Source organism: Hydractinia symbiolongicarpus, chromosome 9 (genome assembly GCF_029227915.1).
Source record: "Hydractinia symbiolongicarpus strain clone_291-10 chromosome 9, HSymV2.1, whole genome shotgun sequence".
Classification (NCBI taxonomy): domain Eukaryota; kingdom Metazoa; phylum Cnidaria; class Hydrozoa; order Anthoathecata; family Hydractiniidae; genus Hydractinia; species Hydractinia symbiolongicarpus.
Genome location: NC_079883.1, coordinates 4,483,122 through 4,498,990, shown reverse-complemented (window position 1 = coordinate 4,498,990; position 15,869 = coordinate 4,483,122). Strand labels below are relative to the sequence as shown.

The 15,869-nt window shown below is 32.2% G+C and overlaps 2 protein-coding genes across 7 annotated transcripts in view; one reads left to right on the top strand and one right to left on the bottom strand.

The window, feature by feature from the left end:
- LOC130656701 (dual specificity protein phosphatase 18-like) overlaps positions 1 to 15,623 on the top strand; it is a 98,820-nt gene extending 83,197 nt beyond the window's left edge. Inside the window, exons 1-7 of one of the 6 annotated variants that reach the window (XM_057459603.1) lie at positions 11,189 to 11,316; positions 11,897 to 11,941; positions 12,298 to 12,407; positions 12,992 to 13,108; positions 13,527 to 13,584; positions 13,740 to 13,924; positions 14,347 to 15,623. In XM_057459603.1, the coding sequence (XP_057315586.1) occupies positions 12,305 to 12,407; positions 12,992 to 13,108; positions 13,527 to 13,584; positions 13,740 to 13,924; positions 14,347 to 14,399 (516 nt within the window). In that variant the 5' untranslated portion in view covers positions 11,189 to 11,316; positions 11,897 to 11,941; positions 12,298 to 12,304 and the 3' untranslated portion in view covers positions 14,400 to 15,623. Of the gene's footprint in view, positions 1 to 8,505; positions 8,600 to 11,188; positions 11,317 to 11,896; positions 11,965 to 12,297; positions 12,408 to 12,991; positions 13,109 to 13,526; positions 13,585 to 13,739; positions 13,925 to 14,346 lie in introns of those variants that run through there. The other 5 variants (XM_057459601.1, XM_057459604.1, XM_057459602.1 and 2 more) reach the window with 5 other exon arrangements.
- On the bottom strand, positions 2,037 to 8,471 carry LOC130656698 (integrator complex subunit 12-like). The gene is made up of 7 exons (XM_057459599.1): positions 8,293 to 8,471; positions 6,167 to 6,341; positions 5,567 to 5,774; positions 4,938 to 5,103; positions 4,675 to 4,803; positions 3,851 to 4,015; positions 2,037 to 2,966 (listed from the first exon to the last, which is right to left on the bottom strand). Exons 1-6 carry the CDS (start codon positions 8,440 to 8,442, stop codon positions 3,857 to 3,859), a joined length of 987 nt encoding a protein of 328 aa, XP_057315582.1. The 5' UTR covers positions 8,443 to 8,471; the 3' UTR covers positions 2,037 to 2,966; positions 3,851 to 3,856.
- Positions 15,624 to 15,869: the final 246 nt, after the last annotated feature.

Genomic DNA, 15,869 nt, shown 5'->3' with positions numbered 1-15,869 from the left:
TGTGCTAAGGGCGGAAACGCCTCGTTCCAGAGGCTATTTTGCTGTTTTGATACACAAGATAAGTGTAGTGGACCATGCCGGAATATAGGCCTGTGTTGTAGATTCATTAAAGTTTAATGGATAGCCTAAACAAATTTATTTCAATATCTAACTTATACGAAGGCGAACTTGATCAATCACGGACTACAGAGTGAACATTCTGTTACGTGAGACTCAACATTGCGAAAAACAGACACTGAAAATTCCTTCAATTAAGCGAGTGCTTTGTGCTAAAGTACCAACAACATTTTGTCATATTTATTCTTTGTAAGTTGTAGGCAAGCCTGATTGTAACGATGTCTATCAACCTCGTTACCAGCGCCTGTTGTTTAATTTTTGTCCATGTCTGAAAAGATTCTAAATGCCCTCGGGTCGAGGCTGGGCGTCTGTGACATCAGGGGAGTCACATGCCTGTTAAAAATCATTTAAATATTTTAAAGTTTAGGAAAAAAGTTGTACATAACTATGAAGACGAAATTCAACTTCTATTATCCAACTTATAGCATTTCCATGAAAAAAATTCAACCACTTAGACCAAAAAGCGTATCCTTTTATTATCATGGCATAAATTTAAAAATGAATTAGACCATTTTAACTCATTTCATTTTCTTTCAAAAACAAAAACTTTGCCAACTTTCACAATATTTGCTAAGCTTCCCCAATAGACCTTCCGTGAAGGTTGGTTCCAAATTCCAGAACATGCAGCAAAATGGGTATCATGGAAACCATCCTCTAGCGGATACTCGTATTTTTCGCGAAAATTTAATTGTCGCCAATCAAAAAAAGAAGATTTTTTTGAGAGAGTTTGTTTTCGCGAATTAAGAAAATTCAGAGTTTTTGCGAAAATTTCTTTTCATAAGAAGGTGGTGTACGTTTGTACAAAATGAAACAACTAGCTTCCAAAATTATCAGAAGAAACAGAGCCTTTGGGGCTAGGTTGTTTATATAGCGGGTGAGTGAGACAAAAGAATGTTGCCTAGCAACTTGTTGTTTCGAATGATTGTGCACGCTAAAAAAAAAGGAGAGGTGATGTGATTTAGCTGTTAGTATGGTGGAAATAATTACGTCTGAACCAATCAGAATAGTGAATTTACTCGCATGCGACCTGAATGAATGAAGATCAATCGCTGGCGCAACTTTTTTGAGACTGGCAATAAAGGTGTTTAATTTTTTTTTTTTAAAAAAAAACATGCATACCTCAGATGTGTCAGCAAGTTCATACAGATATTGAGAAGTCTAAATTGCTAAAAAGAATGTGTTTAAGAGTGTTTGCATGCCTTTTGAGTTATATTACATCAGAACATAAAAAATAGGGTACCAATCACTTTACTTTTTCTATAAAACGTTTGTTTACCTCCGGGAATGTTTGCGAGAAATATTTTCTGCAGAACTGACTCATTTTCGCGACTTTGGACTCGCAAAAATAAGTTCCACGAAAATTGCACATTGCAGGACAAATCCCGAATATTAATTTCGCAAAAGTAGGAAAAAGTTGACAATCCGCATATAATTTTTTAAAATAAACGACGTAACCGCAAACATACTGAAAATTGACGAAGACGATGCTGTCCAGGGTGATCACAGGTCATAGAAATTTCTAAAAATCATAAAAACTTATGGAGTTTGGTTTGGTCTCCAAAAAGGTCATCTACCTTGTTTTGATAAAAAGTCATGGGTAAAACATGATTTTTACGTCAGGGGTTTCATGATTGTTCGTTCACATTTATAGCACAAGTTTTATATTTTCTGATATGTACTTATATGTACTAGGTTTTTGCAATGTCATAAATTTTCTAACCTTGGAAATCATTTTTACTGACCTCAATAGCCATGGGAAAGTTATGAATATACTTTACGTCCTTGAAAAAAAAATTTTCTGTTATCGTTTTTCTTGGAAAACAAAAACAAAACGCAAACTGTTAAAACGCAAAAAACTGATTGCAAATATTTCTATTCTATTTATAAGAGCTTGCAATCTCCCAATAATAAGTCCCGCAAAAACATAATAATTTTTTTTTTGGTCGAATAAATATCTTCCTCTAAAACGTAGAAAAACAAACAAAAAAACAAAAAAAAAATTATTTAAACTATGACGAAGAGACGAACTTTTCTGAAAAAAGTGGAACAGACAAGATGAAATAGAAGACACAAAGGAAATTCATGACTCCTCTTCATTTGACTCTGCTTCAGTCGTTTCGATTTCTATATGAACAGGTTGAAATTTCCCAATGTATCTCTGAACTCTTTTTAACCATTTTTGAAATAAAACACTTTTAACAAATTTCTCTTCAGCAGTATATCTAGCATTTTCCACTTTCAAGTATTCATTGATTGACACTGTATGTTCTGTATTATCCACTTTGCTCTGGCTTCTTTCTGAATACAAAGAATTCATATAACCGTTCGTAAAAACACTGTTTTTATCTCGCCGACATCGATTGTGCCTGCGAGGCGAGTCTTTAGATAATCGCGACAGGCTTGGTGTTGTGTTTCTCGAAATGCTGACACCGATTCCAGCAATCTTTAACTTCTCAATGGTTTTATCACATAATTTGTCTGTTTGAAGAGTGACAAGTTGACTCGGGTTGTTTTTACGACTACTCACAAATAATTTCCGTCGCTTTTCTACTTTTTTTATATTTTCACTACGATGTCCCATGTCATTTGCAACATCAGTTTTATCATTTAAGTAACTTTTCACCTGCGCAGCATTTACAAGATCAGAAAACGTCTCAACTCCTCTTGTAGTATTAACAGCGCTTTCACGCTTTTTTGAATTATCCAGCTCGCCTGAAACATTTTCGACAGTGAAAGATTGTCCGTTAAGAATCTTGGGTAAAATATCGCGCCCGACTTCTCTAGAGTTATTCCTGTTTCGAAGCAAGTGGGTGCTAAAACATGGACTGTCGCTACTTATTGCCATCACTCTGTTATAAAAAAATAAAAAAATTATTGTACATACAATGTATTAATTAAATTAAAGAAAGAAACTTTACCGTTTCAATGTTCACACAAACACACAGAACGATTACAGTACAATAACGAGCGCGATGACAATAACATTTTCTAACATCTTTCGAACACTCATAAAAAAAGTTTTAAAGCGATTAATTTTTAAGCAAGAATATCAACGCTAAACAAAAAACACTTCATCGAAGAGAAATAACACTTCAACAAAATTATCCATAAAATATTAACGACCAGAGAACACCAATCGTTAAAAATTTATACTCTACCAATGAAATCGTTTGATTACACAAAAAGAATAAGAAATCGTTGCTAAGGCAACTTCAAAAAAGTCGTGCTTCAACTGGGAGCAAAATAGAATATAAATGTTATCGGTTGCTAATGTAGACGAGAAAACGTAATAAAAATTATAAAAATAGAAATTCTTTTCTACTCTGCTATATCTTCATATGTGACCTGAGAATTTTTAATGAAACTTCTTCAATTGAAGTGGTCACTTAAAATTTTTTGTTTGTATCTCTAGTGGTGTTGTGCGTCATGGAAAAACGAAACAGAATCACGAAATTCTCACCAGAATCAAATGAACTTCTAAAATCGGTGAAACAACAGCCATTTTGTGCAGCCTTTTTTTCTCATGCTTTTAACGAAAATAATTTTGTGCCACTTTAGTGTTTGGGATGCGGCCGTTTGTCGCTTATGCTCGTAATTTCGTTACAGGATGATTTCATCAACAAAACCTTCGGCGAAAATCATTGAGAAGTATTTTGTCGTCTGGAAATTTTGTGTCGATAAGCAACCTTTTCATGTATACATGTTCCGTAAAACAGACGAAATAAAATTATACCTGGTTCTATTTTCGTGCTTGTTTCAACTTCTTTTTAAACAACTCCAACCGCTTCATAGAATTTGCTGTGACGTCACGGGGTCTCTTGTTGCTCATTGGTGAGAGAGAGCCATCCCGTGCCACATTTTCAGTGGAAGGAACTAATGTTTCATTCGTAGCGATTGACTAAAGTACAGAGTGAAATATTGCAAAGTATATCGATTGACAACAACTGATGGTGACGTAAAAGTTAGCATGCCGTAAATCCTCGATTAAGCGCCGCGCCTTAAATTTAAAGCAGCGCTTATCTAAGGCTTTTTTTAAAAATTTTTTAATTATATACACTTTTGTTATAGCAGATCAATATATGACCATCTTTTCTTATCAAACATCACGTGATACATTTTCTGTAAAGGATGTCGAAGAAGCTTACAAACTATGTCAGCAACCCGATCCTGACGAAAAAGGAGATAAAGTTATTGGTATTTTTAATGCTTTTATATTATTCGAAGGAATAAAAAAAATTGGATTTGTCTTAAAAATTGTTCTTTTGAAAAAGCACCGCCCACGAATAAGCACCGCCCACGAATAAGCGCCACCCCTTCATTAAGCGCAGCACTACAAATATCTAGTTTTTCAATAGGCGCAGCGGCGTTTATTCGAGGATTTACGGTATGCATTAAGCATAAAGAGTAAAACAATTATTTTATACTAGTCGGTGGCCCGTGGAAAATCCAAGGGTTCGCCCGTCCTTTTATACCGTATTATGGTGTGTGTTTCGCTACTTGCTGCATCAGGTAGACAGAGAAAGACACAATACGGCTATTATTATAAAGATTGCTTACACTGTTCGACGCAGCGACAGGATGGTTTCGTCGAAACGGTTTCGTTTGTTGAAACGGATTTAAAAGCTTCGGAGCTGGCGTAACTTCGACCCCAGATGACTTTGAAGTGTTGGTAGATTGTTGAGCCGCCTAAATTAAAATAAAATAGTTTCTTTTTAAATTTCTCAAAGCAAAAAATTACAAGCAAAAGACCCTGAAAAATAAAAGGTTTGGACAGCAACATAAAAACCTCGCAATTACACGGAAGCTAAAACGTAGCGTACCATCTCCTTTCTCATTCTCTTTGTACATTTGGAGCAATACCAAATTAACCTTGGATCGTTTAAATCTTTCGTTGAAACTTCGGGACGGTGACACTTTTGGTGGTAGTGCGAATGACAGTCGGAACACTCGACCAATGCATTCTCTTCTTCATTTCCTCGCTTATTTCTAAACATGTCAAAGTAATAGAATGAAAACTGAATTATTTAATAAAAATTATATATATACTAAACAAGACATTTTGTCCGTCACAAAAATTCTTAATATTTTCCTTACCGATACTAAGCATTTTTTATTATTTTTTTGCATAATGTACACAAACAGTCAAAATGGAAGACAATCTATATGTATCCCAGCCTTATGATTTAGAAAATATTATTACACAAAAATAACAGTTTTTTGTGTAAGTGCCTTCTCCAAAATGGGAACAAATTGACACAACACCCTAGATTAAGTTATCTTCAAATGCTTATCAATAGTTTCTTGAATGCACAACTCTAAATCGACAGACTTTAAAAAAAGAATAGAAAAAATGAGGACACCCCTATACGTTCCTATATTCTTTCACATTTTGGCTTTTTCTTGCCAGAGTGGAAAACAATGGCCAACAAAATATAGTTGGAAAACTCACAAGTGACACAACTTGCACATTGGTCCATCAAAGTCCATTTCAATAATGTCATCAATTGAAATACTGTCATTTAAGTCAATAACAGCTGATATGCCTTTAGTGTCAAGTGATGACATGCTAACAGTTTCATCAACTGTAATATGTCGCATATTTTTTCCTTTTGATTCAAGTGAACTTCCAACCGTGATTTCCTCAATGGACTCCTCCACTAAGATAGATGTGGATGTGTAAAAAGTTGAAAAACAAATTATTTGCGAAATGAAATTGCCTACTGTAAGGTTTCATAAATATAAAGCTTTTTTAAACAAACATGGTATAGAATTTAACAGCTTAGGCCTTATAGGAAATCGAAGAAAAATGAGATGATTATTCTGTCGTTGAAATTGTTAAGGATATATACAAGAAATGAAAATTTTGTAAAAGAAATTTATTTGGATAAATAATTTTTTAATTTTTTGTTAAAAGTTATTTTCGAGAGTTCGAGCAAAATCTGCAGAAATAAGTTCTAGAAATTTTTTCTGCAAATAGTTTTTCCCTAATAGAAAAGACCAGACAAATGCATAAAAAACACATACAAATGAAGTTGAAGTACACACTTACATGTTGTGGATTTTGTGCTTTGATTCGAACTGTCATCATTACTATTGGTTATTTCTTCAAGTTTTTCGAGCAGTGTTAGTGAGTTTGGTGACTCGTTTACTTTAACGTTTTTTAATACCTTTGGAGGTTTGTTGACTCTCGCATCAGGATGCGGGCTTTTTCTTCCATTTCCATCCTGAAAAATAAAACACATTATTTTCTCCGTTGTAACAGTTATTCAAATAATTCATTTGGGAATGACGATCAGCATTCTGCTCCGAAATCCTAACTCTATTGACTTATATACATATTACAGAATCAACGCACATGAAAATAATACTTATATGTGTGAGAAATCTTCAATAACATATTATGTCAACATGACTATTCAAGATTGGAAGTGTAATGCAATAACTTGCTGTGTATTAAAACATTCATTCAAAGTAAAATTTTGTGAGTATATAACTTTATTGTGATGTTTTTAATTATAATATTTTTAGACTTGGTATTCCTGCCTTTAAATTCAATTTAAATGCATGTATGAATTCTTTGTGATTGAAAATGTGAAATAAACGTATTAGAACCAGACAATATAGATGCCAATTATATGATTTTTCCAATGAACTTTAACAACATAAAATATCATATTTATGTAAGATTATGAAAAATAATTAATTTATTATTTTTTTCATATCTTCAACTAAACAGTTTTTATGACATGAGTTTAAAAGGTTAAGAGTTGCAAAATATTTATTTTTTGTAACAGGGTCTTATTCGGTAAAATTAACTACATTAACGCCGCTAATTTTTGTGCTTATATAATTTTGCGTATCAAGAATATTATATTTTGCAGGTATTCATTTTTGCAAAAAGCATGAAAATGTTATCAAATACATTTTGATGAGTGTATAAGTAACAGAGTTTGAGTGAAGTAACACCACAATTTTTCCTGACTAGTATATATGTAGGCAAATGGCATTTGATGTTTTGTTAGGTATATTTTTTTGGGAGAATTACAGCAACTCTGTTTACTTTAGACTTGATTATTCAACTTGAGAATGTCGGCTCAAAAGGGGAATTTTCTGAGAATGTTGGAATACTCAATACAACATCGAAATTTTACCACAAACACTAACACAAAATTAACTACTTTATTTCTTAAGGATTTTAATATTGTATTTTAAACTTCTAGCATGGCTATTTTTTTACCTCTTTTTCTTTTCCTGCTTTCATTGTTTTCTATTTCTTTGTTGGGAGCAGCCATTTTTCCCTACAATTTAGCAATTTGCATCATGTTTTGCAGCTAAGTAAATTTATACTTCTTCTTTATATTTAGTTAAGACTTGGGTGGCCTATCCCAATTTCAAAATGTTGAAATTAGAGATTTTAATTAAAAAACAGAAGGAGAATAAATACTAAATTTTCCGCTAGCTCGCATTTGCTTATTTACCACAAGAATGTTGCTATTCACTACAATATTTTTTAAAAAATGTAAAATTGTTTTGGATATATTTCAATATAATTAATGAACTATATATCTATTTCCAACTTACTGATGTATCGACAGATTATTTTTATAAAAAACTAGAATTCGTTAAAAAACATACTGCACCAGGTCTATTATGCAAGAAAAAAGCACCTGTGGAATATATAAATTGTGTCCACCAAGCTTAGATAATTTTAAAAGCGCAAGTGAGAAAATATAGAAAATAAGAAAAAAGGTTAAGTAACAAAATTTCTTTGCCCTGTAACTTTAACCAAGTGGTTTTAAACTGTTTTTAATGATGTAATTATAACATAAAAGACGTACTTGAAGCTTCAGGCATTGTCAAATGAGGCATCAGGATTTTAGTTTTGCTGTTGAAACTGACCTAATAATTTACTTAACCCGAAATTTTAAAATCTCAGGCAGTCAAAACAGTGATCATCAGGGATAAAATATTTATTTTTAAGTGCTGCAGGCCCTGTTCTGGGCCTAAGAGGAAGTCAATGTACACAACAGAAAAAGGGTTGCTTCAACATTATTGTAATAACTTCGCTATAAAAGATAGTTTCCTAACTTCTGTGTGATGAGACGACTTAAGTACTTACACCACACGTTGGAAATATGGTAGTTGAGCTGGCAGAGTAACAGAACATGCATCTACCTTTTTTAATAATGTTGAGCCATAATTTTTTTCTCGATATTCTTGAACTAATTCCCCTAATTCTTTTGTTGATTCTGGACGATTAGAGCGCAGTAAAGTAAGAGCCTTAAGAAATAAAGGGTCCAGTTCAACTCCTGAAAGAGTAGCCATCTTGAAAAGAATGGAAGTTTCATTGAGCGCGATAATCGTCAAAATAAACGGAAACAAAAATCGCGCCCCCCAAAAAGTGTAAATTATGCACAATGCGTCAGAGTTACACTTTTAAAATCGAAAACGAATCCGTAGCTAGGCTGAACTAATATTTGAGGTATATATAGCTAGATGACTTGCTATAAGCTTTGTTTACATTTTTTTTAGCAGGCAAATAGTTTTTTTAACCAACTAGATTTTCTAAAAAAAATTATTAGCCAATTGACTTGCTTTATTTTGCCTGCCAGAAATATAGTTTAATTTTTAATCTTGTAATATAATCTTGTAGCTAGCTACATAGCTAGCTAGCTATATTAAATTTGGCTTGTTTTTTTTGTTTTTCTACTAGCTAGACCAATTTCCTGAATGTAATGTTTTGATTTTAGCTAGATAGATATTATAGCTTTAGTTAGCTAAGAGTCTATTTTATGATTAAAAGTATTGTAGTAGCTACTTCTTCTGGTAGCTAGCTAAATGTTTTGCTTTTTTAAGAAACAATAGTTTAAGAATCAAGCCAACCTCAAAAATATGATACACCTTTACAATAATTCAATTGTACATGCGTTCCTACGGCTCTCCATCGTTTTACAATATTGACGAAAGCGTGTTTTCTCTAGCTAGTTTTTTAACTTCCGTTGTATCAATTTCTTTCAAATTTTCAGGAAACATTAATAATAATAAGATACTACTTATGTGTACTTTTCATTAATAACAAAAGCCGGAAAGAAAAGTTATCACGAAAAAACTTGTTTTCTGCTTAATAAACTCTTATAAAAGTGTGATGATTACCTCCTCTGATCGCAAAATAAGCTGCAATGGAGTGTTAGTCTTCCCGAATTATCGTAAAGGTGTATTGGTTAGCATCACCCAACCGACTCACTTCGAAAGGCGAAAGTCGAGTTGGGGAGTCAGTAAATTTGTAAAAAATAAACCAAACAATCCACGAGAAATCTTCGACACGCAACAAATCCACCATTTACCTTTTCAGCTGTCCTCCGAATTACGGTTGTTACGTTTGAATGTTATTTCGATAGGGGACTGCGCTGCGCTACTTATTGATATATTTTCCTGCTTCACATTTATACGGCAATACAAGCGAAAAACCATAAGAACGATGTTGTCTAACAAAAATCGAACTTGAAACGGAGGCTAGAGATACAGCTGGCGTACATTTAAAACGAATAACAAAATATGACTGCAAAATATAGAATTTTTCTAATTTTTCAGGAAAAACTTTTATCTGACCAACCGACCAACTCACTTTTGTAATTAGAAATAACGCTAACCAAACATATTTTCGACGGTGGCCTCATTAGGCTCAAATTGCCAAAATATAAAAAACATTGTTAACCTGATGCGACACCCTGAAAAAACAGATTTCATTTTGAAATGAGTATTACATTAAAGGTTCGTTACCCACTCTTCTTTGTGACCAATCTTCTTTTCATGTAAACATTTGAAAAACAAAAATATGTGATAGTTTTTTTTTACATGGAAACATTTGCTATCATACTGCTACTTGTAAGATGTGAGACAAGAGAATAATGTTTGGTTGGTGTCCTTTTAATATTACCAATTTCACTGGCAACGAAACTTGTGTATATTACAGAATAGCCTAAACATCGCTAGGGTACCTCACTGAACAGAAATTTTATTTTGCAGTGAGGGTATGGCATTTTAATCTATTTTTATTTGGTAATCATGTACATCATAAATACGAAAAAACCTATATTTTTAAACAAATACTGGATAATATTTATTATGTTTATATAAAACAAAAAATATTCATCACTACATGTGCTCCCCTTGTTAATTCGCTTTTGCCTTTTTTGGTCTATTTTCAAGGTTTTTTTCTGAAACCGCCCAAAAAAGCCTGGGTCTGTTCCGAAATGGTCCGAATTGTGCCCAAAATGCAACATGCGCGAGCTCATTGTTCTAATTTAAATTTTGTCTAGAAGATGGAAGGTGCTAATTTTTCCTGTACTCTCATTTTATTATTTGTGGGGTTTTATTACAGCTATATCTGGAAGAAAGGATATAAAAAACAGTTTCTTCAGAACTCTTCCACTACTACTGCTCAACATTAAAAGAATAAATTATGCATGGTAAAAAATGTTGTTTTGTCGGGTTTATACGGGCGAAATTTTAAGGTTTCTTTACAATCTCGGAAGTCGTCCGATAGCCCTGTGGTTTTTGCGGCGTTTGTGATACAAGTTGGCAAGCATTGCAACCATTTTAATTACAAAATGTGTTTTTGAAATATTTTCAGTGGATCTCACATTGGAATAATTACATCACGGATTTGAGACATCATACAATTAGGACGTTTCAGCCGATTCTTTTTTGCTCAATCCTACGACCTTGACAGTGCACAATCATTTCAAAATGGCTTCTAATGTAGGAGGAAATGATATTGTTTTGGTATCCTTAGATATTTTTAAATTCAAATATGCATTGTAATAACATAATTGAATAGCCTATTCTTGATCTTCCAAACCATTGCTTTTTCAACTATGATTCCAGACACACTTGATTTCAAAACATATTTGATTTTTGACAGATTTTTGTATTTTCAATTATATTTTTTCATGGTTTTGCTACAAAATAGTATTTGAAGCTTTGTAAAGCCATCATTGTGTTCCTCAAAACAAGTGTGAAGACATTACATTGTAGTTTTAGAATTAAAACCAAAGAAAACATAACCCTTGAATTTCCATGTGTACTTTTGTACACAGGTTGAATTGAATTTCTCTTTTTTTAGTTAAACTGAAAAATATAGGTGGGTAGTTGTAGAGAAGTTATCGAGAGTGACGATAACGAAGAAGATTCCATTAGGTCTGATTATTTTAAATAGTTTATACTTTTAAATTTAATAAAAGGGAACCTGGGATATAAAATGATGTTAGACTTATTATTATGGACCTTAAAAAACGGTGAACAAGTCTTTTTAAATTTTTTAAAAACCTCTTTTCGTTCTCAAGATAATCGCATTTATAGAGTTTCAGTTTTAATTATGCTGCATAAATTGAGATGTCATATTTAAGTAATGCAAATTTTGACATTCTCTGTCATCACTTAATTTAGACCTGTCAAGGTATGTGCATTCAAACTTTATCAATGCATAGATATTATAAAGGTGAATTGATTAACATAAATTTTTTTGCCAAAATGACACTTGTTTGCTCCTCCTAGTCCTCTTAATTTTTTGCTGACAACTACATAACTTAGCATCTGCACGTTGGTTTGCATACAAACTTTGTGGGTAAGCATATAGAGTCTATACAAGCTTACACAGAAAATTTTATTGCAAACCAAATTGCAGATCTCAAGTTATTGGGTCATTGGAATCACTTTCACCTTCTTACTTAAAGGATGTAAAATTATGACAGTATTATAATATTTTTTTCATCTTTAGGGTTCATAAAAAAAATCACACAAAATAAAGTAAAAGGAGAAAAATGTGAGAATTACTAATATACAATGGTATTTATACATAAACTATTATATTAATGACAAACTTGATAATATTAAAGATTTCATATATAATAGCTCTCTATTAAATATATTAGTTATTATTAACATCAAAGAGTTTTAAACAAGACAGTATAATATTGTTTAATTAAGTAATCCTGTTTGCAAGTTATCCTGATCTGTTTTACTAAACATCCACCAGATGCATTTTTGATCTATTGTCTACCATAATCTTGTTATGTGGGTATTTGAATTTTAATGAAGAGACATGACAGTCATGACGTCATGCTGTTAGCCTTAATATCAGACGTGATATAAACCAGTATTGTTATTTTATTTTTTAAGATTCATCATGAACGTATCATCAGAAATTACTCCATATCTTGTGCTTGGTAGCGCAGGTGTTCGCACACCAAGATTTTTAGAAAACAACAAAATAACTCTTGTTATTAATGGTGAGTCATCTTGATAGATTTTCGTATTTCCTTTGGAAAAAAAGAAATGATGAGATAAAAAAAGTTATGGAAAGTCTGTCTCCTGAATTATCCCTTTCGTTAAAACAGAAAAGGTAATATTTAAGCATCATGAATCCATGAAGCAATCCACAAGCACTCGAATATACACTCTTGCAAAACGCTTGGAAGACAAAGCAGTTTAGATCACTTTCTATTCTCCATAAAATTATTTCACAGTATAGACTATTTGAACGTCAGAGACTATATCCCCCCTCCCTAACGTTTAGCACACACTTTTTGATGTAAGAGCCACCCCATATAGAGTGGCACATTGCGTGATCGTCACACGAAAAATAAAACTTAATTTTACCGCGTAAATATTGGCTCTTCCAATCAGTTTTGTAGCCTTGCTTAAAAAATTCACCATTCAGATCGGTACTTTTACTGAAAAGGTTTGAATATCTTAACAGCTGTATATTCTACATATTATTATGGGGTTAGAGTTTTTCTCGCACTGTGATTGGCTAATCTACACGAAATATTTTCCATATTTTAACATATTGTTAACGTTTTTTTTCTTTTAGCCGCTCACAACTTTGAGTTGACTGCCAAATGTTCTGTCAATCAAATATGTATTGACAGTGATGATAGTCCTGACTATATGTTGAAGAAACATTTTGAGACGGTAGCATTACACATACGTAAGTAACACACACCTTAAGGGAATTAATTTTTACTTACATTTTTTTTAACTAAAATATAATTTTCGCAAATTTGATGACATGTTGTTTATCAATTTTTACCATTTTTCAAGAACTTTACGAGACATAAAATGAAGACTACTGGTATCCACACTTGATACGTTGTTTTGTTAACTGCACGTGTAATCACAGTAAATCTTTTTTCAAAAAAGGAAGCTTAAATTTTACAGGAATTAATCTTAACGAATTTGGTAATTAGAAAATTTATCAATAATTTTGACAGAAACTCACGAAATTTGCAAAAGCTAATCCCCTCCAAAATTTAATTCCCTTAAACTAAGTATAAAGGCGGTATAAATCTACGATGTGAAGTACTTACGCTCTGACTTTATAATTTTTATAACTTTTTCTTATTCAGATAACGAAAAAGAAAAAGGCGGGAAAGTGTTTATACATTGTGTGGCAGGCATAAGCAGGTTAGTATATGCAGGTACTTAAAAACCTTCTTTTCAGTCCACCGTTTGGTGTCATCCCAGTAACAATAGAGATCCTGAGGACGAGGTTGTGTGAGTGATTGCTATTTTTAAAAGGTTTTAAAAGTAGTTATTACGACCCGTGATTTCGTGTTTAGGGCGCCATCATTGGTTCTTGCATATCTTATGAGATACGAAAATATGAGTTTAGCGGATGCGTATAAGCTGGTGCATAACAAACGTATATTTGTGCGACCAAATATGGGATTTTGGAAACAATTGATTGAATATGAAGAAGAATTAGTTGGAAAGAATACAGTCACAATGATTTCATCTGGTTCAAGTATGTTACTTTCCTTTTTATGTGCCCTTTAGTTGTCAGTAAAGCGTGGGTTATGTTTTGCGTACAGTGTTATGATACTGAAATTTTTATGCGATCATCAAGTTAAAATGTCGAAATTACGAAAATGAAATACAATATCATACACAGCTTGATGCTTTAAATTTACTAACGCATAATTTAGGCAAAATTTGCTTAATTAACGTATAATTTACACATAATTTGCGTAATTAACGTATAATTTACACATAATTTGCTTAATTAACGTATAATTTTCGTTTTAATTTTTATTACAAAGGTACTTCGTTTTTAAGATGTTTCAAGTCCATTTTTCTCAATCATTAGAGATTCCCAAGTGAAAATATTTTCGAATGATGCCTTAATTTATTTGACATGCTTTCTGATCACACTTTCTTTTATTTTAGTGCTGATTCCAAGTATATACGAAACGCAATATCAGAACATGATGGCGATTTAAACTTCATTGCAATGCAAAAAGTTGGAGTCGAGTTAAAAAAATTGATAACTCTTCTAAATCTTAAGCGCAAGTGACATTGTAGAACAAACCGTTTACATGGATGCATCGTACTGAATGCATCCATGTTGTTGCTGTTTCCATACAGTGGACTATGATTTAAATTCTATTGAGGTGGGGTAAACTTCGAATTATATGGAGGTTATGGAAAATTTTTAGTCCAGGAAAATAAAATGGAAAAGGCATATTTCCACATCAAAAAGTTTGAGATTTTTCAGAACCTAACTTAGTAGTACTAACTTCTGCAAATTCTAATTTGTTTGAGAATTTTGTAAACTCGTTTTTCTCCATCGCCAACAAGGTCTTACATTTAAGTTATAGAAGACAAGTACTCAACTCTGTCTTTAAAAAATCAAAACATTTTAACTAATTTTTCTCGATGATGTAAAGGCGAGTCTACACATTATAATTTTGATTTTTTTAAATCTTGGTGTGGAAACGATTATATTACAGGGATAATCTTTTTGAATTTATGGAGAATAGAATTATGGAGAATCTACTATAACGGAAAATAAATTATTTACTCATTATATAAATTTTTAGATTTGCATACTCTATCTCAAATTAAAGTATGCTTTAGTTTTATAATCAAGTAAAAATTTTGTTGTATATATAATGAATTTTATGAGAAGAATGACTGTTAGTGTATTATTTCCATAAAAATTAGTTAAACAATTGTGGGTTTTTTTGATGTTTTTAGAAAAAAATTATTCTCGAGAATTTCGATTAAAATTAAAAAAATCAAAATCGCTGATTTTTGTTTTAATGTGGTTTGAAGGCATTTTTTTTAAAAAATGTTTTGAACCAAAAAGCTTCATCCATGTCCCCAGTTTTTGTTTTCAAACGAGCTGGTTTTTCTCATTTTTTTGTCTACAAATCATGATATCGGTTCTAGCTTATCGAGCCACCATTGTTGCTTTGTATACTGCTACTGCTAGTCACTGCTATAACAACACATTAGTAAATCGTAACCACCACAAATATTTAGATCGTAAATTGGTTTTCGACACTACTAGCAAAGATTTTTTTTTTCGTAACCACCACAAATATTTAGATCGTAAAATGGTTTTCGACACTACTAGCAAAGATTTTTGCTTTTTGTTTTGCTTTTTGAGAACTTTTATTTTAATGATATTCTTGTGTTTGCTAAGCTGTAATATAAATCTTATATCATTAAAATTACTGCTGTTGTTATCTAGTGATGTCGAAAGTAATCCTGGGCCTTTTACCAATAATGATATTGACTTCCAGATTGTATGTCCTTAATCATCTGCCACAACAAGTCATAATCCGCCAACCAAATAGTTGCAAATGCTAGAAGTATTGATCTGTCCAATTTCACAGATCGGGAAGTGACACCAGGTGATGGCGATTGTTTCTATAGAGCAGTGATACAAATACTTCAAAGAGCTG

Bases quoted from the DNA above. Each gene is read 5' to 3' on its own strand.
- LOC130656698 (XM_057459599.1), bottom strand. From the start codon at position 8,442: ATGGCTACTCTTTCAGGAGTTGAACTGGACCCTTTATTTCTTAAGGCT. The intron at 6,342-8,292 runs GTAGATGCATGT...TTTATTTTTCAG, and splicing joins GCTCAACATTATTAAAAAAG to GATGGAAATGGAAGAAAAAG. The intron at 4,016-4,674 runs GTAAGCAATCTT...TCTGTACTTTAG, and splicing joins CTGTCGCTGCGTCGAACAGT to TCAATCGCTACGAATGAAAC.